Source organism: Cydia amplana, chromosome 22 (assembly GCF_948474715.1).
Source record: "Cydia amplana chromosome 22, ilCydAmpl1.1, whole genome shotgun sequence".
Taxonomy (NCBI): domain Eukaryota; kingdom Metazoa; phylum Arthropoda; class Insecta; order Lepidoptera; family Tortricidae; genus Cydia; species Cydia amplana.
This window is the reverse complement of record NC_086090.1, coordinates 9418890-9444030: the sequence shown is the minus strand read 5'-3', so window position 1 is coordinate 9444030 and position 25141 is coordinate 9418890. Positions and strand designations below refer to the sequence as shown.

General features: G+C 36.8%; 1 protein-coding gene and 1 long non-coding RNA gene across 2 annotated transcripts in view; both read right to left on the bottom strand.

The window, feature by feature from the left end:
* Positions 1-1237: 1237 nt before the first annotated feature.
* LOC134658335 (uncharacterized) overlaps positions 1238-25141 on the bottom strand; it is a 78852-nt gene continuing 54948 nt past the window's right edge. Inside the window, exon 2 of the long non-coding RNA XR_010097697.1 lies at positions 1238-1355. This is a non-coding gene — a long non-coding RNA (uncharacterized LOC134658335). The remainder of the gene's footprint in view (positions 1356-25141) is intronic.
* Positions 22843-24079, bottom strand: LOC134658442 (uncharacterized). The gene has a single exon (XM_063514122.1). The coding sequence runs from the start codon at positions 23888-23890 to the stop codon at positions 22952-22954; it is 939 nt and encodes a 312-aa protein (XP_063370192.1). The 5' UTR covers positions 23891-24079; the 3' UTR covers positions 22843-22951.

The following is a 25141-nucleotide window of genomic DNA, read 5'->3' as shown; positions in this document are numbered from 1 at the left end:
CCCATACTGCTTTTCACATCACTTACGAGGTAATTATATTATGTATAAAAATATTATTTAAAGCTAAAAAATAAATGTACAAAAATACGTTCAGATAGTTTCCTAGAGCTGCCACTTTGTAGGGAAGAAAAGTGCCAATTTGATCCCTCCTCACAGGGAAGAAAAATCCTCCGAAGAAAAATTGTCCGATTGTATGGCGATGGTTCCTGTGAGTCTAAGGAGAATTACTATTTAATATCTGGGTGACCGAGCTTCGCTCGGAAAACATATAATAACTCGGAAATGCGCATTTTCCTAGAGATAAGACCTAGCTAGATCGATTTTTCGCCCCCGAAAACCCCCATATAGCAAATTTCATCGAAATCGTTAGAGCCGTTTCCGAGATCCCCGAAATATATACATAAATAAATAAATAAATATATAAATAAACAAGAATTGCTCGTTTAAAGGTATTAGATAATGAAAACTTCGGTCGTTATCAAAATATTGTAGCCACTCGACAGAATTCTAAAATCAAACAATGCACCCGGCCCAGTTGCACATGCACATGCAAGGATAATGAGCCTAATAACGTAGCTGCATTTAATTTAGAAATGCGAGGGTTGCGACCCCTCCATATTTGGCTATTGAATGCTCAAAATTACAGTCCAGTATACCTTGGCCTTCGGATTAGTAATAACTGCAAATAGTCAGGGATCTGATTTATACTGGTTGTTGTTTGAGTTGTGTGGATGCTGCTATCAACTCAATGTGCATTTGACCCCGTTGCGATATCGTTTGAGAATGTTCTAGAAACAGTATGTACTGTTCATTGAAATCAACATTTTTAGCATAACATGTCATTAGTTAAGAGTGCATTATTACTTTTGAAGTTATTTCAAGTTTAAGTAACATACATTGAAGAGGCATTACTCTCCGATGTATGTTAGTTGAAAACTTAAGCCCTAGGGAAGTTTCAAAATTCACCCTTTGAGAGTGGGTTTAACCCCTTGGGTTCAACTGAAAAAATGGCGCTGTAAGGTACCAATACCGAATCACCACACCACATAATTATATTAATAATAACCCTTTTACTGCTTCCTTGGGTTTATAAACTCACTGAGACAGTTGTTTATTAAACATGACAAACATTTTGTCAATCTATTTAACTAAATATTATATCGGACGCACCTGCATTAATGCGACGTGTTATTACGATAAAACATACGGCACTCAATAGTGGACAAACGATTTACAATTATACCACATCGGTGGCAAACAAGCATACGGCCCGCCTGATGGTAAGTAGTCACCGTAGCTTATGGACTCCTGCAACTCCAGAGGTGTTGCATGCGCGTTGCCGACCTTTTAACAACCTGTACACTCCTTTTTTGAATAAGCCCATACCGCTACATATGTAATTAATATTATAGTTAAAATTTTACTTTGCATTTTAATAACATAAGCTGCGGTAAGCATTTTAATTTCGTTTGCGGCAGACCCTTAGATTGTGACTTATTGTGGTAGTGGCGCCCCCTACGCAGAGTTTCGCGTAATATTCTCTATAGGTACTAGATTTTTTTTTGCTTGGCCCCGTCTGAATCTGAACTAACACCCCGTATGTCCCCACAATCAGACTACGTACTCGTTACGCAATTTCACACTTTATGACTCAAATTTGACAGCTGCATGCAAATCCGTAGGCATTAGCATTAGGGGTCCGACCGTACAGGTACGGAACCCTTTGTATGGAACCCTCCCGTATGTTGACAGTTATGGACCTTGCGGCGAGTTTGTAAATTGTTTATTTGGATATTAAGAGGAAAGTGGACGAAGGCTTCTCCGTATAAACTTAAGGCCCGATTCGAACAGATACATCAAATATTATGTCTAGATACGATATGGATTAGATATGTCAGTAGACTTATATCAACCGGGATATCAATCGTGATTACCTTTTGTATTGTTTTCGAGCTCCAGAAATTTCGACACAGTTACATGCATCTTGTTCACGGGTAACTGAAGATAGCGGGTTTTACTAACCGTGAATCATTCAAAACAGATATATCAGTGTCAAAAGTGACGTTACTTCAAACAAAAACGTCACTTTTTACACTAACATCTAATCCATATCGTATCTAGACGATATATTTGACGTATCTTAAAGTTAATCGGGCCGTTAGACAAAATCACCTTGTTGGGGGCGTATGTGGGTGCTACTATACTAGAAGTGTTAAATAAATGTATTATATGTCAAATGTAACCTATAGTTTGTCAAAGGACTGTCTCATTTTAAACATATTAGACAGAGAAAATCATACTATCTTTGTCTTACTAGCACCCAAAATAAAGGGATGACCATAGTTTTTTTTGTTCTTATTTACTGACAAATTGGTTTGACCAGTTGGTCATATAGTATGGTATAGTATGGTACATATAATTATATGTACCATTTATCATGTATCAAGTCTGAAAGAAATGTCACAAGCCGTCACTAAACCAAGTAGAAAATACCTACTGTCGAAATCTTCTACTAAAATGTGTCAGGGCTATGTCTGCCGTGTTTTTCATCTTTTTCTTTACATTTGTTAAGCGATGATACATTAATTGTCTATTAAAATTGGCTACGATCATTAAGAAAGAGGCGATGATGGGTAAAAGTAATAAAATATCTAAATTGCGTTTTAAATTTAAAAATAAACTGACATACTTTATAGACGAGACGTCGGCGTCGTAAATTTTTATAATTTTAATAATTGTATCATAATTTAGAAAACAAATATTTGCCTATGAATAATTTTAGCGTGTTAGTTAATCAAATATTATAATATAGAAATGGAATGATTACGATTACCGACTTATTAATTTCGATTCTTGAAATATCGGTCTCCTAGTCAAATTAAGCTATAAAAATAAAATTATAGAATATTATTTATTTTAATAGGGTTCCGTACCCAAAGGGTAAAAACGGGACCCTATTACTAAGACTCCACTCTGTCCTTATGTCACCAGGCTAAGCTATAACTCATGAATCGTGATAGCTCGACAGTTGAAATTTTCAAACAATGATGTATTTCTGTTGCCGCTATAACAACAAATACTAAAAAGTACGGAACCCTCGGTGGGTGAGTCCGACTCGCACTTGTCCGGTTTTTTTAATGCTTTATTGTAAAAAAGTCAATGTTAACGTAGACTCGTAGAGATACATTCCTGAGTGTTCTAAAATATGATAAAATTGTTCATTTTACTACTTTTAAAATAACATAAAACCTACGTTACACGTATAGTTTTTGTTTAGAACCAAAGCCACCTGTCGTATTCCACGCAAAAAATGAAACAGGGTCGAGAAAATAAGCTATTTTACACAAAAAAACACAAATTGCTACCTCCACGCGTCCCACAACTAAAGGAGGTAAGGCGCATTTCACACTCGCATACATTTCAGACTGGATAAAAAATATATTTTGGGTCATATAGTGATTTTTTTATTCTCCTATATCGTTTCAGTTTCGGGAAGTCACAAATTTGCTTGCTTACAATTTGGATACTTACGAAGAAAACTCCGATTCTTATTTGAAACGATGTAAGTCACAACCAAAAATTAAGCCCCATGCAGGGTTTTTTTCGGATACAGTAGAGACAATTATTAGGTATTGTTCTATTTAAGAAAGTATCTTATGTGTTTTTTGAGTCTGAGTCCACTACCCAACGGTGGCCTGGAAGAGATTGTAGTCCATGACATGTCTTTAATACTGTCACATCGTCGTCGCTCTAGATGTGACAAGGCTCGAAGCACCTAGTAGTGGACAGATGAGGGATTAGCGTCACGTGACCTATCGGGCTCGGAGTGAAGACCTGACAGGCTTAAGCTGCGGCAACGGCACTAAATACCTAGGTATAGGCAGTATCTAATATCGATGTCCTCCAGGTTTTCAGGCAATATGAAGAAGTGTACATAAAGGTCGATATCTAATTGCATTTTAGATTGTAAGCACCTTCAGAAGGTGATTGATTAGGTGGATTATACAGGTTTATTGTGATTTAACAAAATTACTAAAATTAGTTATTAGTGCAACAAGAGAGAGCGAAAGATACTCATCATCATCATCATCATCATATCAGCCTTTTATCGCCCACTGCTGATCACAGGCGTCTCTTCGAGTACGCCACTTATCCCGGTCCTGCCGGCCTAGCCAAGGTTACAATCGCTATCGCTTCGACAACGAAACGCTTTGTGTCTCTCTATCAGTCTTCCATATTAGTGCGACAGTGACAGTTGCGTTTCGATCGCTACGAAGCGTAAGCGATTGGCGTCTTGGCTACGCGGCCTGAGCCAATCTCATCCAGAGGACCTACCGCGAACCACGTTCGACGTGTTGCCTCTCTGTCGCACTTGTAAATTCGTACGTAAGTGTGACAGGGAGGCAACACGTCGAACGTGGTTCGCGGTAGGCCCTCAGAAGTGACCCGCAATCTCGCGAATATCGTCCACCCAATGAGCCAACGGACGCCAGGCAAAGATCTTGAGCGTACCTGAGACTAAATTCACTATGGAAGATATCTGTGTAAATTTATATAAGACCCCGCAATAAAATGACAAGCAATGTGAGAGAAAATGACGTCTTGACCAGTGAACAAATAGCGGTTTTGCTTTGAGTTTTCGAGGACAAACGTATGATTGAGCTAGCTGCCTAGGTAAAAAACATCAATTTTTCACAAAAATACGAGCAATAGGGTCAGGTGGGGTAAATATAAGACACGGGTAAAAATAAGACTAAACTTTTAGAACTCAAAAAATATTCTATTCCTTTTTTTTCCATAAATAACCATGTACACACACAAGGCTTCTTTTTAAATGGAATAGGAATGAAATAGGATAAGTTTTTGACTGTTAAAAACGTAAGTCTTATTTTTACCCGTGTCTTATTTACCCCACCTGACTCATCATTTGCAGAGATGCATTACATCAATTGCCCATAATTTAATGGTATCAATAAATTGACTAGGTACCAATACTTCTCTGTGCATTCTTATCAGCGGTAAGTAGGCCGCCCTGAGTTCTGAGTCAGAGGCCGAGCTTTGCTGATAACGAGTCAATGCGATCACTCACTGATACGGGTTTCAAGAAGTTATGGGTTTAATGTTAATGTGATGACGCATCTACCTGATGTAGGTAAAGAGTGCGCTTTTAAAAGTAAAGTTGTAAAGTAATTATCTTCACTCATTTGGAAAAAAATAAGTGTCACTAATTTGTACTGGGAAACAGAAGAAAACTTTAGTATAAGTAGTAGAATATGATGTCATTATGACCCATTTCGTCACCTTGTCACAGTGAAATGTGAATATCATTATGAAAGTCGCTAGAGACCTCATGCAAGGTACAAAATGGGTCCGAAATTAAAATATTTGACTGAATGAGCCGTATTGAGTTGCCATAGACTAGGAATCCTCTAGACTGAGTTTAGAGCAATTATTTCATGAAACCGATGCTGCCAAAAATACGGGGGTGCGGGGGGACGAGGTGAGCGAATCCCATGCCGTGATTGGTCCGTTCAAAGACACGGACCAATCACGGCACGGGATTGACTCGAAGATGGAGTAAAACTACCGTATAAGTGGCAGAGGGGGTAGCGTTACTATGCTCAGTCTAGAGGATTCCTAGTCTATGTGAGTTGCACGAAAATTGTCAAAGTAGAAACGAGACGGGCTTTATTTTACTCTAATTATGATAAGAAACACATATGTATGTAACTTCGAAATCCTTTGGCTTCCTCCAAATTCTCCAGAAAAGAAACTTACAGTATCCGAAAGATCTTACGATATCTCAACAAATAATTGGTCCTAAGACTTTTGTTCATACATTAACGAAAGCCTACATCTAAACTGGTTCACAAGTCATTAAGCCATCAGTTTTTGTATGTATGTAAGAATCCAATCTCGAAGATTCGTTACGCTCTCCCTACAATTTCCGTGTAGGTACTTAATATTTATTAACGTAGATAAGAGCTGTTGATAACGCAACGACTTATGAGAATTACAACCTGGTTATTATGGTACGTGAAAAATATGGGGTGAATTCGGGCGATTTCGTAATAAAATTGATACGAGCGGCATGTGTAATGTTTTTAAACAAGAGGTTACAGAGGTTTATCGATAAATGATAAGATAAGTGAATCTTTATGCCTGTAGCACCTTATTAATGTTAACCGACAATAAGTAATTTCTCGCTTGAAAATTATGCAATGTTTAGTTCTATGATTAAAGGTGAATGCTTCTCTAAAAACATTTAAGCTAGGGACACACTTATCCCACGTACGCAACGTATGCAATGCATTATGAAATATGAACCTTAAAATTTGTATATGTTTAGAAACATACTTGTCATACTCAACGCAACGCATGACAAGTATGTTTCTAAGCATACAATATTCAGGGTTCAGATTGTCATAATGCATTACATACGTTGCGTACGTTGGATAAGTGTGTCCCTGTCTTTATTTCGAACGAGTATGTTCGAAAATAGGTACGTGGAAGAAGAAGGAAAGTTATTATTTTGAAATACGTACAAGACATTATTTTATTGTTTCCCTTGTCCAATCAATTGTGAATGTAGCGGATTTACGCGAGTTGCGTACCTAATTGGTCGAGTTCACCCTAACGGAGGAATCGCTTAACAACATTGCCATGAAGGTCGTAACAAACCAAGTCTATCAAGTGTCTTGCAATTTTTGATTCTCTATGGTTCATTTTTTGTTTCGTAACAACACAATTGTGTTCCGTTGCAATATCGTAGGTAATTTGCAATATCACAATTAAAGTTTTATTATTTATAGCTTATACTGCCTACAAATACATATTATGTTTGCATGATGTGTAAATATATCATGATGATAATAAGATGTAACAAATACTAATCTTTTTGGTGGATTCATACGTTCATCTAAGCTTACTGTGGCCTGACTGGCTGACTCAATATTGTGTAAGAATTTCCTATAGTATTTATTTATTATCTAATAGGGTGGTCACAGGAATTTCAGTTTATAATTTAAAATATATATAGTAAGTAGTGTGACTATTTAAAAAACAAATCAAAATATTTTCATAAAAATAATTTCATTTGTTCCCTAGTTTAGTAAAGTGTTAAAAATAGCGTCACGTACCGGACAGTTTTTTGGGATGCCCAGTTTCATAAAAAGAAGCTAATTTGACTTCACATTTAAGCACAGACAAGACATCCTCCAGACTGGGCATAGTAGCGCTACCGCCACAAGTATACGGTAGTTTTACTCCATTTTCGAGTCAAAGTGTATTAGTGTGATGTCCGTGCTTTTGAACGGACCAATCACGGCACGGGACTCGCTCACCTCGTCCCCGGCACCCCAGTATTTTTGGCAGCATCGGTTTCATGAAATAATTGCTCTAAACTCCGTCTAGAGGATTCCTAGTCTATGCATTTAAGTAGTCCATTAAAAAAAAAGCGTTCAAATAGACTTAGTTTCAGTATTTATTTGTCAGTAGGTGTGATTTCGCATTAGCCCCTGTTTTCTTAGAAACCAATCTGTTGACTTAGGACGCCATTAGTAACCCTTTTATATCGTTTTGTGTATTTAGTAGGCAGGTACCTATTCGTTTTTAAATAGGTTTTCTTAGTCAGTTCTGTGGTAAAAAAATAACTTTTGACAGTGACTTTGCCTGCGTAGAATGATGTTCACGATCAGAATTATGCTAAGTAACTATGTCCTTCATACGTAAACTCACCGAGTTCCTTTCGCATTAATAATATTAATTGCATGTGATAAAATATTTAAGTACTACCTATTTATTTACAAAAGATAATAAATAGGTACAGAATATAGATTGAATATTTTAGTTTAGTAAGGACTAAAGAATGCATAAATATTTAGTTTAGTCACTCATCATTCTCATGTTTGAAAATATCTTCTGACGGTTTGAACGCGACGTTCAATCAATACGAACTTAAAGTGATAATAACATAAACATATATTACTAATATGTGAACTAAGATATGATTGAGTGCAAAGTATCCGAAAGCGATGTCGAGGATAGGGCGAAGTGGAAGCGAAAGACACGGAAAGCTGACCCCATCACCAAGTGGCATATAGCTTGGAAGAGAGAGAGATATATATAACTAAGATGTGCGTCGTTCTCAAATAAAAAAGTGCCACTTTATTCGCTACGACAAATTTAAGTCAGGCGGCTGCAAGCGGATAAATGCCATTTGATTTTTTTTACAATCCTCAAAATTGCAACTTTTCGAAGGATCACTTTCCAATCCAATACCAATAAAATGGGTCACTGTGTACCGTATTATTTCTATAGAAAGTGCCCATTTCATTGATTTGGAGTGTAATTCCAAATTTAAACTATTAATCTCAATATCTGTCATCCAAAAATGTGTTACCTATACAGAGCGCATCCTATTGAAGTGATTATATGGTATTTGCTTGAATGCACAAGTTTTTCTACAAGGCAGGTGTGAAGTATGAACTCCTGCGCAACCACGTGCGTCGATCGAAATTTTTGCCGTATATTTTTGTCTCTGTCAATCTTGCCTGGTGTGACAAAGATGGAGTAAGAAAAAACAAGGTACTCGCGCTCGCGAGCTTCGGGAGTTTTTGCCAAAAGAGAGCATTTTGTAAAAATTTTCGCCCAAAAGAGTTAAAAGCAAGAGACTTGAAAATACGTACATGGAAAGAGTGTGAAGTAAGGAAAATATAGAAAATTTAAGACTCATTTTTCAAAACATGATCGAAAGTGTGATCTAGATTAGATATAACATAACATTTTCAACGTTGTATGGAAAACTTTGACGACCGGTCTGGCCTAGTGCCGACCCTGCCTGTGAAGTCGATGGTCCCGGGTTCGAATCCCGGTAAGGGCATTTATTTGTGTGATGAACACAAATATTTGTTCCTGAATCATGGGTGTTTTCTATGTATATAAGTATGTATTTATCATAGACTAGGAATTCTCTAGACGGAGTTTAGAGCAATTATTTCATGAAACCGATGCTGCCAAAAATACTGGGGTGCGGGGGACGAGGTGAGCGAATCCCCATGCCGTGATTGGTCCGTTCAAAGACACGGATCAATCACGGCACGGGATTCTGACACTTGACTCGAAGATGGAGTAAAACTACCGTATATTTGTGACAGAGGGGGTAGCGTTACTATGCTCAGTCTAGAGGATGTCTCGTCTGTGGTATTTATCTATATAAGTATGTATATCGTCGCCTAGCACCCATAGTACAAGCTTTGCTTAGTTTGTGGCTAGGTTGATTCTGTGTAAGATGTCCCCTAATAATATAACTCTCCTTAACCTCTAGCCGCCCAGAGACCTATAAAAAGGTCTCCTGTTCCATTCTAATTTGAACTTTGTGTTGACAAAATAAAATTTCATTTGGCTTGGCAAGGTTTGACGTATGGGCGCTAGAGGTTAAAATGCCCCTTTGAAATGTTGCGCATGTTTTTACAGCGCAGGTGTGAAGTGTGGACGCCGCCCGCGCCGGGTCGCGTGCGTTTAATCTCTGCGCAATTTGCGCGAGTGGATATTGAACGCCATATGGACGTCTGGGACGGTATTACGGCTATTTCAATGTGTATCAACTTGAAATAAGACTTGGGCATTTGGAAAAAAAATGCGACATTTTTCTAATTAAGTAACTATGTACCTACTGCTACAATATATAAGGAATATTTATTAGGAGACTTCATTAACTGTAAATATTGTCAAAAAGAAATACATTTTTTTTTTCATTTATCTTTTTTTTTTTCAATAAACTGTCGAGTGCGGTATTTTTAGACCGATACGATCTTCAAGAAAACAACGTACTTCCATCTAACGGCTCGGCCACGACATTACGCGACTGGCGATAGCGGCAACGACAACCATAGAGGTGGGAACGAAAGGTCCAATCGCTGTGTCTCGCTCCAACTTATGGTTATGGCTGCCGCCGTCGCAAGTCGCTCAATGTCGTGGCGTAAGGCGTAAGGCCGGCAACGCACTTGCAAATGGTCGACGGTAAGATTACCATCGTCAGACAATGGGTTGCAGTCTGTGTACCTAAGCGCCACTTTCACCATCCCATCACTGACCCGGGGTTAACCGGTTAAACCTGAAGTTACCATGGTTACCAGTACCTACAATTTGAGACATTGGGTTAACTTTTCACGATGGTGCAAGTGGCCCTAACTAGTTAACTACATAAGATAATGACAGTGACAGGTGTCATTGAAAGTGTCATCTATCGCGCTGCGTTGTCTCTTTTGTCGCTTCGATAAAAAAAAGCTCTGACACCTCATAATATAATTACAGTATTCAATGCCTCATTTTTAGGGTTCCGTACCCAAAGGGTAAAAAACGGGACCCTATTACTAAGACTTCGCGCTGTCCGTCCGTCCGTCCGTCTGTCACCAGGCTGTATCTCATGAACCGCGATAGCTAGACAGTTGAAATTTTTACAAATGATGTATCTCTGTTGCCGCTATAACAACAAATACTAAAAACAAAATAAATATTTAAGGGGGGCTCCCATACAACAAACACGATTTCATTGCTCTATTTTTTTGTTGATGGTGCGGAACCCTTCGTGCGCGAGTCTGACTCGCACTTGGCCGGTTGTTTATCAATAGCCACCTTCGACCTCTATTATTAAGTAAAATAACTTCAGTTCTTGTAAAAACGAAATGTACACGTTTAAAACCACAGGCGTCTGGCATATGCCAGGCGGATCTGCCACTAACAAAGCTAAATAACACCATTAAATGCGATGTGTAGTCCAGTCAAAGAGGTGGCTGGTTAACTGGTGGGACGCCCCCATTTTTATGTCCATGAGTTAACGTTTTTTTTTATTTTTACTGTTAGATATATGAGATAAACTGGGTTTAACAATATATATGTACAGTCAGCAGCAGAAGTTGCTAAGCGGACGAGGTGTTCAAAATTAAATTAACGCGCTTTTAGTCTCATGACAATAAAGTCGCGTCAAGATCATTTTGAACACCTTGCACATTGCTGCTGACTTTATCATATATGACTGTATGTGTTCTAAATAAATAAAATAAAATAAAAATATTTTTATGAGGTATACCTAAACTTTTTTTTAAAACAACAACTTGTAGATCACTATACTCCATTCTATGTGAATATTGAAAAATTACTAACTATATTTCCGCAATGCATATTGGGCCAACGAGGGGTGGGTGGATAGAAGTCGAACCTTTTAGCTACAGTGATAAGAGATACCCACATTACCCACAATACCCGCATATGCCTCGCAATAGAACGAATTTGTAAGAACATATTTCGCAGCTTTCGGATTTTATTGCCAAAACTGTCTGCTATACAAGTATACAACATGCAGAGATGAGGCCATTTCGTGGCAATTTCATCTTATTTTGTGTTTTCTTTTATATTATGTATTGTCTCGTTTATTTATGCTTACGAATAAATTATATTCTATTTTATTTTATAACTTAGACGACCTCCTACCCTAGTCGGTACTACTCCTATAAGTAGTTACTTATAGGAGTAGTACCGACTAGGGTCGAAGCTGGAAGTTCTGGGTTCGAATCCCGCCAAGGGCATTTACTGGTAATAGGTTCCTGAGTTACGGATGTCTTCTATGTACCTATGTATGTTTATCGTCGCCTAGTATTCATAGTACAAGTTTTGCTTAGTTTGAGGTTAGGTCGATCTGTGTAAAGCCCCTAAATATTTAATTATTATTATTATTTGACGACCGGTCTGGCTTAGTGGGTAGTGACCCTCTGCCTGTGAAGCCGCGGTCCTGGGTTCGAATCCCGGTAAGGGCATTTATTTGTGTGATGAGCACAGATATTTGTTCCTGAGTGAGTCATGGTTGTTTTCTATGTATTTAAGTATTTGTATATTATATACATCGTTGTCTGAGTACCCACAACACAAGCTTTCTTGAGCTTACCGTGGGGCTTAGTTTGTAAAAAATGTCCTATAATATTTATTTATTTATTTAATATAGACACTTGTTGACTAGACTACAAACCGCCAAATACCGCCATTATGTGCCGCAAGAGTGCTATACGCGCCTTAAACGAACGCATAATCGCCTTAAATGTACGTAATTATACTCGTACTGGCAAGAACCGAGTAATTTCATATTTCGTACGAAGAAATAGCGTTACCTGCATGTGTTCATACAAAGAGTATGATCGTGATAAGTACATTCCATGGAACTATAAAATTCTTATGGAACAGTGCTAGTTCTGAAGTGCTATATGGAACTATGGGTGAGTAGGGGAGACGGGGGCAAAACGAGGTTCGGGGCAAGACGGAAAAAGTACAAGTGGACGGGCTTGGGCAGCGCCATTGATACTATAGTTCGTTTTTTTTAGCATTAGAAATAAGGTAAACAATCTTGACGAGTCTTTTTATTGAAAAACACGTTTTAAAAATAAATAATGGCAAATATGTAACAATTATGAATCTAATACGATCATTTATATTTTTCTGCTTTCATAAGTAATAGTTACTGATTTTTAATAAGCGTTTTTCAATTAAAAGACATGTCAAGATCGCTTACCTTCTTTCTAATGCTAAAAAAAACGAACTATAGGGCTAGGACGACGCCATTGATACAAGTTAGTATCTTGCTGTTTTTTTTTTCAACTCCCACCTTGTTGCCAAATTTTGTGATTGCATCTTAAATGATGTGTACATATTATTACCTGAAACAAAATAAAATAAAATAAATAAGTGATGTTTACCCGTTTACCCGTACGGTAGACCCGTTTGTGTAATTAAATATAAACGCGAGAGTTTAATAGTAGTTTATGTGACTGTACATAATGAAGGGCATTAAACACGAGTGTGGGTTTAAGAAACGAACGAAGTGAGTTTCTTAAAAGGATCACACGAGTGTTTTAATGCCTAATTATGTACAGTTACATACACTACTTTATCTACCCACATATTATAAGCCTTCATGATGCATTCAGGAGCCGCATATTATGACCGGCATCGCGGTGTTGTTCAGGGCCACTAACAATAATTATTAGTAAAATAAAACAGAAAACAAATGCGAAAATGAAGAAATTGATTTAGAACAATAATAATTATTTACCTACAGTTTGGATGGTGCAATTATTATAATTCACTTGCCCAGCTCGGACAGAAGTATGTTCCTTTGTATTGTTTCCTTGACTTAGCTGGTAATAAGTCATTTATAACGTTAGTTGCTTTGTCACGGATATCAGGAGGCGTCGCCGAAATATCTATATCATCTTGATCGCTCATTTTATGGTTTAAATTCAACAAATTGAACAATTTTATGCAACAAAATAAATTTTAACCTGTAATGGCAGTATTGCATTAGATTCATGCAGTATTGAAAAGTTTTCTGGCAGCTGTCATAGTTTTTTTTTAATTCAGAGACAAACTAGAGTCGGCCCCAACTATCATATCGTTCGATATCTTACTTACGTGCGACATTTGTCAAATTTGTTTGAAAATTAACAATTCATTTCGAACTAAACGTCATCTCGACTGATATTAGAATAGAGGTCAAATCAAATTTCTTTGTTTTTCAAAGATGTTCGAAATTTGAATGCATAATATTATCGAAATCGATGTTATTATTTAGCAATAATAACATTGTTACAGATAAGAAATTTGTTCTAACAAAACAGTATATTTTTATGGTGGTTATAATGTGTGGTTCTTGGACGCATCATGGAGGGTTTATGATATTTGGGTAGATAAAGTGTTATATGGTGGCGTATTGTTTTTTTTTTTTATATCGAAATATTTAATAAGTTTTATAATAAGTTACAGTTTACTGGCAAGCTAAGCGAAAATAGCATCACATAGCATCGCTCCCACCCTCGTACCGTCCCAAACCCAACTGAATTCAAATCAAGACTGAACAAACGCGATAACCTCTCGAGTAATGAAGCTTCCACCAGACAAATTAAACACCAACAGTCAACCTTATTCTATTAGCAATAAAGTACAAATTTCAATGAGGGCCTACCGCTACCGAAATTCGCAAATTGCAGGCATCTTTCTCTGTTACTCTAATTTCGCCTTAATTGGAGTAAAAGAGCACGCAATTTGGGATCTTCGGTGTTCGCGGTAGACCTTCTGGTTAATTAAAGTTAAACCTCAACCTTATTACTATAGTTACAAGGTTCAAGTTTAAATGATTACAGGTCAACTGTCGTTTTAAGTTCGGGTGAAAATATTTCTTGTAAGGATTAAATGAAGGAGCCCTATGACTTTGGAGTGGTTCGCAATGATAAGGTGCGATGAATTGTATGTTTTTTATACAGCAGTGATTTTTAAAAATTTTCATGAAGCATGCAGAGACGGAATATATTGGGCAAACCAAATTTGTCAATATAAGACCAAAAAAAACTATACTCATCCTTTTCTTTTGGGTGCTAGTTCTAGTGCAAGACAAAGATAAGTATGATTCCCTCTAATATGTTTTAAATGAGACACTCCTTTGACAAACTGTACCTAAGTTCATACAAAATAAATAATGTACGAAAAAAAAAATCTTCTTCCTCCTCGCTTTATCTCGGCATTTTGCCACGGCTCATGAGAGCCTGGGGTCCGCTTGACAACTAATCCCAAGAATGGACGTAGGCTCTAGTTTTTACAAAAGAGACTGCCATCTGACCTTCCAACCCGGAGGGGAAACTAGGCCTTATTGGGATTAGTCCGGTTTCCTCACGATGTTTTCCTTCACCGAAAAGCAACTGGTAAATATCAAATGACATTTGTACTCATTGGTACGAGCCGGGGTTTGAACCCGCGACCCGGAGGTATTTTTTTTTTCGTTTTAAGCGCCTTGTGGTAAGACTTTCAATCCGAAGATTGAAAGTCTTACCACAAGGCGCTTAAAACGAAAAAAAAAATTATCTTATCTTAACCTGTTAGATTAGACGGAACATCCAGAATGTAGTGAAAGGTCTTTGGTCTCAAACTTTTTGCGAATGGCAACCAACCCAAGCAAATAAGACAACTATTTAACTACCAACTTGCCCATACTTCGCCATACTTTGGCAAGTTTTGATTGAATTTAACAGCCATTGGAACCCGCCAGATTACTCCCTATAGATTCCGCACGGTAAGTACCTGGCCCCTGTTTTCCCGCGCTGACAACTGTCGCCTGACATTGATAATTCACCGTAAATTGATGGCCCAATGATGCTATTGACGATATGTTACTGTACAATAGGGCACTTGACTACTATGTAGTCAAATCAGTTTCTTTTTCGAACTGTCAAAACTATTTTGCTGCTATGGAATTTATATGAAACACTAGCATGTGACGTCTCAATCAAATTACCTACTGTTTATAGTTTTATACGGGTTTTGAAATAGATATTGTGTCTAAAAATAACTGCTGTTTACGTTTCTCTACTAATCTTCTGGTGCTTTATTTCATGCATGGTGTAAAATAATTTATTATAAATACAGTCAAATGCCCTAATGTACATGTCGTCAATATGCATCTGTTGGACCAGCAATGTACAGTACATTGCAGCGGCATAAGGTGCATTATCAAATGCTGCAGACGTAAGTGACCCCCCTGTATAGAAATTTGGTTGCAGGGGGAGTCAAATTTTTAAAGTAAAGGAAATATTGACCACATCACCGGCTTGGGCAAGATTGGAACTTCAACCTTTCTTGACATTCTTACGGTAGATGAAAGAGAGTTTGAGGCAATACGCTCCATCTATCAGGTGAGTATCTGTGTACGGATAGTTCAATTAAATGTAAACTTGACCCCAGCTCGATTGCAAATGAATTAAATAAATAGATCCCAAGTTTCAGCACAAATATTAATAATTCCCATCAGGGGAGCGGACTTCAAAGTTTATCAAACGTTAACAATTATTCGAGTTATCATTTTAAGTTCAAAGCCATCATTAATTTATTTAAATTTCTAATCTAAAACATTCAATGATTAAAATAATATTATGAATATTTATAGTAGTAGTAAACTCTTTATTGTACAAAAAGACATATTAAAAATAACAAAAAAATAGTAAAATGTACAAAGGCGAACTTATCTCTTTGAGGGATCTCTTCCAGTTAACCTCTGAGTAGATGAGAGGAGAGAGTGAAAGAGATATTTATACATTGTAAATGTCCAAAAAAATTTTAATAGTTGCTATGTTTTCTAAAAGATTTTTCCTACTGCACCCACATCAGAAATGTTCTGTTTTGCTTTATGGTTGACTGGTAAAGAATGCCTTATTTTTTTATTATGCATTAAAGTTAAAATAATTAAATAATCTACAAACCAATGAAAGTAATACGCATCAATGTGTTTCAATAGTTCGTTCCCTTTTGGACGCGTGCCACATTGTTAGGCAGTTTTGCCAGATTTTGCGATGCCAAATATTGCCAATTGGGCCCTGGCCCGTTTTGTAAGCCTTCTAATGTTTCGATTCATTCAAGTTACAGGCCCTAGCCAAGGTGACGACCGCTATCGCTTCGCCATCGCCATTCGCTGACTGTATCTAATAAGTTGATCGATTTGAAAAGATTTAAAACCTAAATTAATAGTTATGGTTTGACGTCAATCGAGACCCCTTGGATATCTTCTGGCTTCGCGAGAAAATGATAAAAAAACAGGCCAAGTGCGAGTCGGACTCGCGCACAGAGGGTTCCGCACCTACAACAAAAAATAGAGCAAAAAAATCGTGTTTGTTGTATGGGAGCACCCCTTAAATATTTTTTTTATTTTATTTTTAGTATTTGTTTAGTATTTGTAGCGGAAACAGAGATACATACTACTACTACTACTACATTATTTGTGAAAATTTCAACTGTCTAGCTATCGCGGTTCATGAGATACAGCCTGGTGACAGACGGACGGACGGACGGACAGCGAAGTCTTAGTAATAGGGTCCAGTTTTTTACCCTTTGGGTACGGAACCCTAAAAGTGAAAACACTTTTTTCTCGAATTATCTGTAACCGTCAGCGACTATAAAATTTAAGGCATTTGAGTAAATGCCACCAAATGGACTTTATTACTTTTTCATTGTCCAATTAACTATGAAGGTTATTATACATTTTTAAGGTAATATTAAGTCTTCAGTTTCTTTACGTAACTTAAAAAAGCGGCCAAGTGCGAGTCGGACTCGCCCATGAAGGGTTCCGTACTTATTAGATCTCGTTGAAACCAATTTTCGGTGGAAGTTTGCATGGTAATGTACATCATATATTTTTTTTAGTTTTATCATTTATTTTAGAAGTTACAGGGGGGGGCACATTTTACCACTTTGGAAGTGTCTCTCGCGCAAACTATTCAGTTTAGAAATAATGATATTAGAAACCTCAATATCATTTTTGAAAACCTATCCATAGATACCCCACACGTATGGGTTTGATGAAAAAAAAATTTTTGAGTTTCAGTTCTAACTATGGGGAACCCCCAAAATTTATTGTTTTTTTTTTCTATTTTTGTGTGAGAATCTTAATGCGGTTCACAGAATACATACATCTATGTACTTACCAAGTTTCAACAGTATAGTTCTTATAGTTTCGGAAAAAAGGGGCTGTGACATACGCGGACGGACAGACAGACATGACGAATCCATAAGGGTTCCGTTTTTTGCCATTTGGCTACGGAACCCTAAAAACGTCCATATCGAAGACGGCTATTAAATAATACTGTTTAATTCACACACAATCGCATAAAAAAGTCCGAAGACAATCTGATGATCGTTTTTGCGGCGAACAAAAAACATAGACAAATTATGTTTTTGCCTACTACGACCTAATTTCGTAACAATCATTGACATTGTTTGCTATTGACAGGTAAAAAACATTTCGTAGCATGCAAAATGGCTCGTTCCGGCAGTTTGAGACCATGTCGTGCTTACAGAGTTGGTTTTAGGGTTCCGTACACGAAGGCTGTTTACGGAACCCCGCCTTTAGTTCAAAGACTATAAAAAACAAAATATAATGCTATAGTTTACCAAAGGACTGTCTCATTTCAAACATAGACAAAGAGAATCATACTATCTGTTAACGCGATACTGGCGTTAACTATATTTTTGTCTTTGTTGTAGAATTATTGAAACTAGTTTTATGATGATAAATTAGCAATATTTATTGTAGTTTTTACATTAAGATGTTGACATTAAATTAATTGTTTTTTCTTGTTATGACATATTTCAAGTATTTCAAAATTAGAATGCGCGCCGCATCGTAGATTCTTCTGGCGGCGCTAATGTATAAAGGTTGGATCATTGACACTATCTTTGTCTTACACTAGTACTAGCACCCGAGAGAAAAGGAAGAGTATCTATAGTTTTTTTGTTCTTATTTACTGACTTTGGTTAGACCAACTATATGTTACTACACTACACTTTGCAAAAACTATTAGCTTAACACCTCTGCATATTAAATATGTAAACCTCTGTCCGCCCAGGGGCCTATTAAAAGGTCTCCCATACCACTGTATTTTGAATCTTCATTTTGACAAATCAAAATTGCATCAGTCCCGGTAAGTTTTTATATGTGGGCCCAATTTAAACGTTAGGTATAAAAAAAATTACGATGGTGATGGACTGTACGGAACCAGGGGCACTTGGCGGTTGTTTTTAGGGTTCCGTACCTAAAGGCTAAAAACGGGACCCTATTACTAAGACTCCTCTGTCCGTCTGTCTGTCACCAGGCTGTAACTTCATGAACCAGTTGAAATTTTCGCAGATGATGTATTTTTGTTGCCGCTATAACAAATAAAAACAAAGAAAAAATTAAGCGAGGCGCCAGACAAAAAATGTGATTCTTTGCCGTTTCTTGCGTAATGGTACGGAATCCTTCGTGCGCGAGTCCGACACGCACTTGTTTTTTAAATTCCATGGCGTTTGGCGACAAAGGTTACTTGTTCAGCCATTGCGACTGGACGGTAGAAAGTTAGATTGGATTCTAGAAACGAGTGCTTTTTCATTTCCGAACGGACAATGAAAATTGCTTTATAGTTTACTAGCGACCCGCCCCGGCTTATATGGTTTATGGTTTAAGAACTTTATTCTCAAAAAGAATTTACAAAATTCGCTTACTTGAGAATACAATTTTTATAATATATCTTAGGACTAACGTGCAGACAAAGTCAAATAAATAAGTAATCATTAAGTACAAAACATTAGTTTGGTTACAAAGTGGGTAGAAATACGTTACTAACCGGCTCGGATAGCTTAACTCGTGCAGTTAAATATGGTGCATTCCCGACGCTTACCAAGCGCATGCGGGTTTACGCCATGAAAATATAAGTGTGACTTCCGATTTAGCGCAATTATTCGGAATAGTGAGTCGCTTTATACTGGTTTACCAATCATGCGTCCGTCAACGGGTCAAAGGGAACTCGTCGCCTGACGAATGTCGGCGAGCTACGAAGCAATTGGCGTGGAGAAGTCAATTGGGCGCAAGTCACAGAGTATTAGTATTTGTTAGAAATAGCTTAACAGATTACAATTATTTGCAATATTTTATTTATTATCGTTTTTAATTATTATTTTATTTTATTTAAATGTAAATACATTTATATAATTTTTTTTATACATTGTTCTTTTATTGATATAAGTATGTATATTATTTTTATATAATTTTATGCAATTAACAAATCAGAGATTAAGGTTATTGCATTTATAATTTTAGTTTGTTGTTTTTTATATTTATTTTGATATGTTGTTATGCAAAAAAAATAAGTAAATAAGATTATCGCATTTAAAATTTTAGTTTATTGTTCTTTATGTTTATTTTGGTATATTGTTTAGTAGTATAGTTTGTATTAGTATTAACTATGAATATTTTGCAATTATAAGTTTATTAGACATACATAATAAGATTTGGTTGTTTTATGCAATAATTATAGTTTACTAGATATTAAGATTACGTGCGTGATTTTTTTTTTTTACGGATACATATTGTACATTTCAAAATATTTAAATTTTAGCACCCAATTTTTTTGTTTTTTTTTTTTTGTTTTGATCGAATTTTATTTAATTTTATTATACGTGCATATTATTTGCGTAACAAATATTCATGCACAAACTTATTTAATTATTACATTATTTATTACATAGAATTTTAGATGTTTTTTAAAGCTAGCTATGGATTTAGATTCCTTGATATCTTTTGGTAACTTGTTATAAAGTTGGGCACCTTCATAAATTATACTTCTTTTACCATATTTTGTCCTTGCTGGCCGTAAGATTAGGTGATCAGCGTTTCGTAATTTAATTCTTTGTACGTGATGTTTTTGTGTAAAGCCTATATGTGAGTGTATAGTCTTATGAAGAATTTTGCGGACCAATAGACACGTATAATACACATATGATTGAGTAATATTCATTATTTTTAGGTCTTTATAGATCTTTCGAGTTGGTGTTAAATAACTGTAGTTAAATAATGTTTTTATTAGCTTGTTTTGCGCTCTTTGAAGGTCCGTTAGATTACTAATAGCTGCTGCTCCCCATATTTCAACTAGATAATCAATGTGCGGTTTTATCAAGGAATTATATATTAGATATTTTACTTTTTGTGGAAGGCAGCGTGATATATTGCGAATAGCGCCCGTGAGAGAGATAAGTTTTGATTTAATTTTTTGTATGTGAGGTTTCCAGGTTAAGTGGCTGTCAATGATTAAGCCTAGGTACTTTTCACTAGTTTTCAAATTTATATTTTTATTGTTTATTGATGGTGGCGTGTAACTTTCAATTTTTTTATTTATTGCCGCGAAAATGACGTAATTAGTTTTATCAATATTTATGGTTAGCAAGTTTAGTCGGAACCATGTGTTTAGAAGATCGAGATCTGTTTGGATATCTATGAGGATATGATCGATTTTACGGTCATAGTAAAAGAGGCATGTATCGTCGGCATAGAGTGTCAGTTCACCCTTGAGCCCTAAGTCTTTGATATCGTTAATATAAACGAGGAAAAGAAGCGGCCCAAGAATTGAACCTTGTGGCACGCCATATGTGATAATTCTTTGGCTACTCTGGCATTTGTCAACTTTCACCGCTTGGTGTCGGTTATGTAAATAAGATTTAAGCATTTCGTGCGCTTTTCCCGTTATCCCTATGTGCTGTAATTTATTTAGTAATTTCTCGTGACTGACTGTGTCGAACGCCTTCTTGAGGTCAATAAAGATCCCTACCGCTATCTGTTTTTGGTCAATTTTAACTTTAAGTGTTGTGACTAGGTCAACTGTGGCTGATAGAGTGTTACATTTTTGTCGAAAACCGTATTGTTTGTCTGATAAAATATTGTTAAGCGTTAAAAATTTGTTTATGCGATCATGTATGACTTTTTCGAAAATTTTAGAGACTATAGGGAGCACTGAAATTGGACGGTAATTTCCGGGATCTGTTTTGCATCCTGATTTATATATAGGCGTTACCTTAGCAGTTTTCAAGCTGTCGGGAAAGACACCTTGCTCCATGCATTTATTAATACATAGTTTTAGTTCGTTAGTTATGACATTTTTTACAGATTTTAGTAATTTCGCGGTAAGACCATCCAAGCCAGAACTAGTGTTTGATTTCAACTCTATTATGATTTTATTTATTTCGTCGGTAGTCACGGGTTTCAACTGACTTAGATTCTCGTATGAATGTGATTCAGCTAGTGAAGCGCAGGTCGTAGCCGAGTTTTGGTGGACTGGTTGAATTTTTTCAGCTAGTGACGATCCAATTGTAGAAAAATAGGCGTTGAATTGCTCGCAGATCTCCGTCGTATCAGTGTAAGTAGTAGAATTGATTTCCAGTTTCGCCAGTGGTGCCATGTCCTTAGTTTTGTTGTTTGTGAGGTCATTAATTAGCGACCACATTTTTTGCGGTTTCTTCATGCATTCTTTAAAACATTTGTAGTAATAGGTTTTCTTTGCTTGCTGTATATTCGTGGACACCAGTTTTTTTTGGGTAACAAATTCCTCGTTAAGTTTTGGATCCTCATTGATGGATTTTAGGTCTTGCCAAAGTTTGTTTCTCTTATCTATATCTTTTATAATTTCTTTATTTATCCACTCCTGTTTGGGTGGGTTAAGTATTTTATATTTAGTGATTCTACTGTTTATAAGGCATTTGGTAAGTCTCGTTGCAAGGCGCTCGTAGTCATCGTTCTCATCTTTACTTTCCTCAATATTTTTATAGAATTTAGTATAGTCTGTAGCTGTGTATTCTATTTTTCTTCTTGTGGCTGGTTGGTAATTCTTGACCTCACAATATATTTGCTTGTGATCAGAGAGTTCAGAGTCGATAATAGCGAGGTGAAAATCATTCTGTTTTATATTGGAACAAACGTGGTCCAAGATGGTATTGGTTGTTGAAGTCTGACGAGTGGAGTACGCTGGGTCAATTTTATTTAGTATCCTTATACCATTCTCCTTAAGTGTTTGCTTGTATTCTTTGGTGACCGAATTTGGCTTTATCAGGTCGTAGTTAAAGTCGCCAAAGACCAGAATCCTGTCTCTTTTCTGTAGTTGCCTGGAGTATTCTTCAAGGAATTGAGCAGAGTTGGTGCGCTCAGGTTTATAAACAACCCCGATGTCTAATGAAAATTTTTCGATATGTATCCAAATATAGTGATTGTCATTTATACTGTTTTCTTCAATAAAGTTGTGTCTCAGGTTTTTGTGTATATAAATGGAGACTCCTCCACCTCTAGTATTTTTCCTGAAGTTATAGTAATGCTCGTAGCCTGGGAGCTGCAGTCGTTTAGCTTCTTCTTCATCTTTTATCCACGTTTCTGTTAAAGCGATAATATGGATAGTGGAGTGAAAGGAGTTTAAGACACACTTAAGTTCATCAAATTTTCCGGGCTTTATGATGCTGCGAACGTTTGCATAAAAACATTTTAGTGATTTTTTGGTGGTGTCTATTTCAGTATATTCAGTTGCAGTCTGGTACGTAATATTAGACGTATTAGTATTTAAAGGGTTTGATTTTACACAGGCGGAGTCTCCGTCTCCGTTCCTTGTACATAGTTTTTTGGCTGTGAAGATAAGATTTTTGGTATGCCCTTTACATATTTGATGTATAAGTTTGTCTCACCATTGGATGTTCGAGCTTGAAGTTCTTCTTGTACACTTTTTAGAAAGTCTCTCTGGTAGGGCGTTTGGTCTGAGTATATTTTAGCATCGTGAGTTTTATTTTTATTTCGGAGTATGTTTTTCACTGTAGCCTTTGATGCGAAGGTCGCCTTTATTGGGCGGACTTTGTTTTCAACGTATTTACCTAGGCGAATGATCTGCAGAGGTTCAGGACAGTCGTTATATATTGTTTTTGTAATTTTTTCAACTTCATATTTGTCGAAGGCCTCCCTGTCTGCAGCCAGGTCCTGACCTGCTTCTTGGATACCGACTATAATGATATTCTTGTCTCGAATTGATCGCTGTTGACATTCAGCAACGAGCTGATTGTAGCTGTCAGGCGACAAGGCCATGGGTGCTCGAGCAACACTTGATCTAAGTGACTGGAGGTCCGTTTCTATTACCTTCACTTTATTTTCGGCGGCCGTTACGGATGTGGTCAAGTTTTTTACGTCGGTCTTCAACTGGTTCTGTTCGGCACTCATAATGTCAATACTGCTCGATATGTTACCAATTTGATTTTTAATAGTACTCACGTCCTGGCAAAGCTTTTCTATATTTTCTGTCAGAGTTTTACTGGAAGATTTTAGTAGGGTCATCATTTCAGCCATCTGCTTTTTTAAATCTGCCATTTCCGTTAAAATGTCACTAGAAGAATCAGACAGTTTACGTTTGTTACGAAAACTCGGTCTTTGTAAGTCTGGTTCAGCACCTGCTGCGAGGTTTGGTTGTGATCCGCTGAGTTCACGGGTGCCACTAATACCACCTCCATTTGATGATTGTAGTGTAGACATTATAGCTCCGTGGCGCTTGAGCGATCAAAGTGCAGACTACGCGGCTTGGACGCGATAAGGAATGCACTGTTAGTAACTGTGATTTAAGTTTTAAGTTGTTCGTGATAAGGTCCACAATATAACAACGGTGTATTATATTAATTCTTTGCACAAAATTGTAACACGTCTGCACTACACCGCACGCAAGTCGCTACTTCGCACGGGTTAACAAATTATACATAAACCTTCCTCTTGAATCACTGTATCTATTAAAAAAACCGCATCAAAATCCGTTGCGTAGTTTTTAAGATCTAAGCATACATAGGGACAGACAGCGGGAAGCGACTTTGTTTTATGCTATGTACCTACATACTTCAATTCATCTAAACGTTGCGGGTGTATCCTAACGTACTATTACCATACCATTCAAGGTATATTAAGTATCTAATTAATATCTAAATAAATACATAATCAGGTGACATGACAACCATCCAGAACCCACTAATTACAAAAAAATATTTCAACATAAAATTAACCTTATTTGGGTACTAGCGCGATTCACTTTAATGGCTCTTAACTTGTGATATTAATTACTGTAATTTAATATGTGAGTTTTCGATGTCATCTGCGTTGTATTTTTTATTTTACCCAGTACGGCTACCATCAGTTTGTCACTGACATAAACGCCGTCGAGAACGTAATTTACTTTCTAAGTTTCTATATATTAAAAGGCGGCATCGTCAAACAGCGGTCTTGACATCACTACGAGAACCGGGAATGGAGCTACAGCACTATGACGTCTGTCATCTAGAGATCGGTTTTTTTGCGCGTGATCGGCGTCGCGTATTACCTAAGTCCAAAACTCTGATTATTATTGTGATTCCCTAATAAATATTGTTTAAAATGGTGCTCTGGTGTTTTTACCCTTACAGCTTCAGAAGTGCGATAGTGGATTCCCGCCTACTACGATATAATTTGTCGAAATTGACATTACGAAATTTACCGCGCGTAGTCCTTCCGTGTTTCATTGTTCTGATCGTTAATCTGATTGTAATGAGTAAATGCACCAACACCACTCATCAGTTAGGGACTTAAATATACAAAGTCCAAGATTGGTGTCAAAATCATACCTACAAGAATAGCCTACAAAACTAACCTGTGCCGGCTATTGGCTGGCGTATCGTACCTTTGCCGTGTGTTTTGTGTGTTTTGTGTTTGATTTCAGATACCTATTTCAGTTATGTACATCAATGATCATGACTGTCAAAAATA

What these genes read in the sequence shown, in the direction of transcription:
- LOC134658442 (XM_063514122.1), bottom strand. Translation starts at nt 23,890, where the DNA reads ATGTCTACACTACAATCATCAAATGGAGGTGGTATTAGTGGCACCCGT.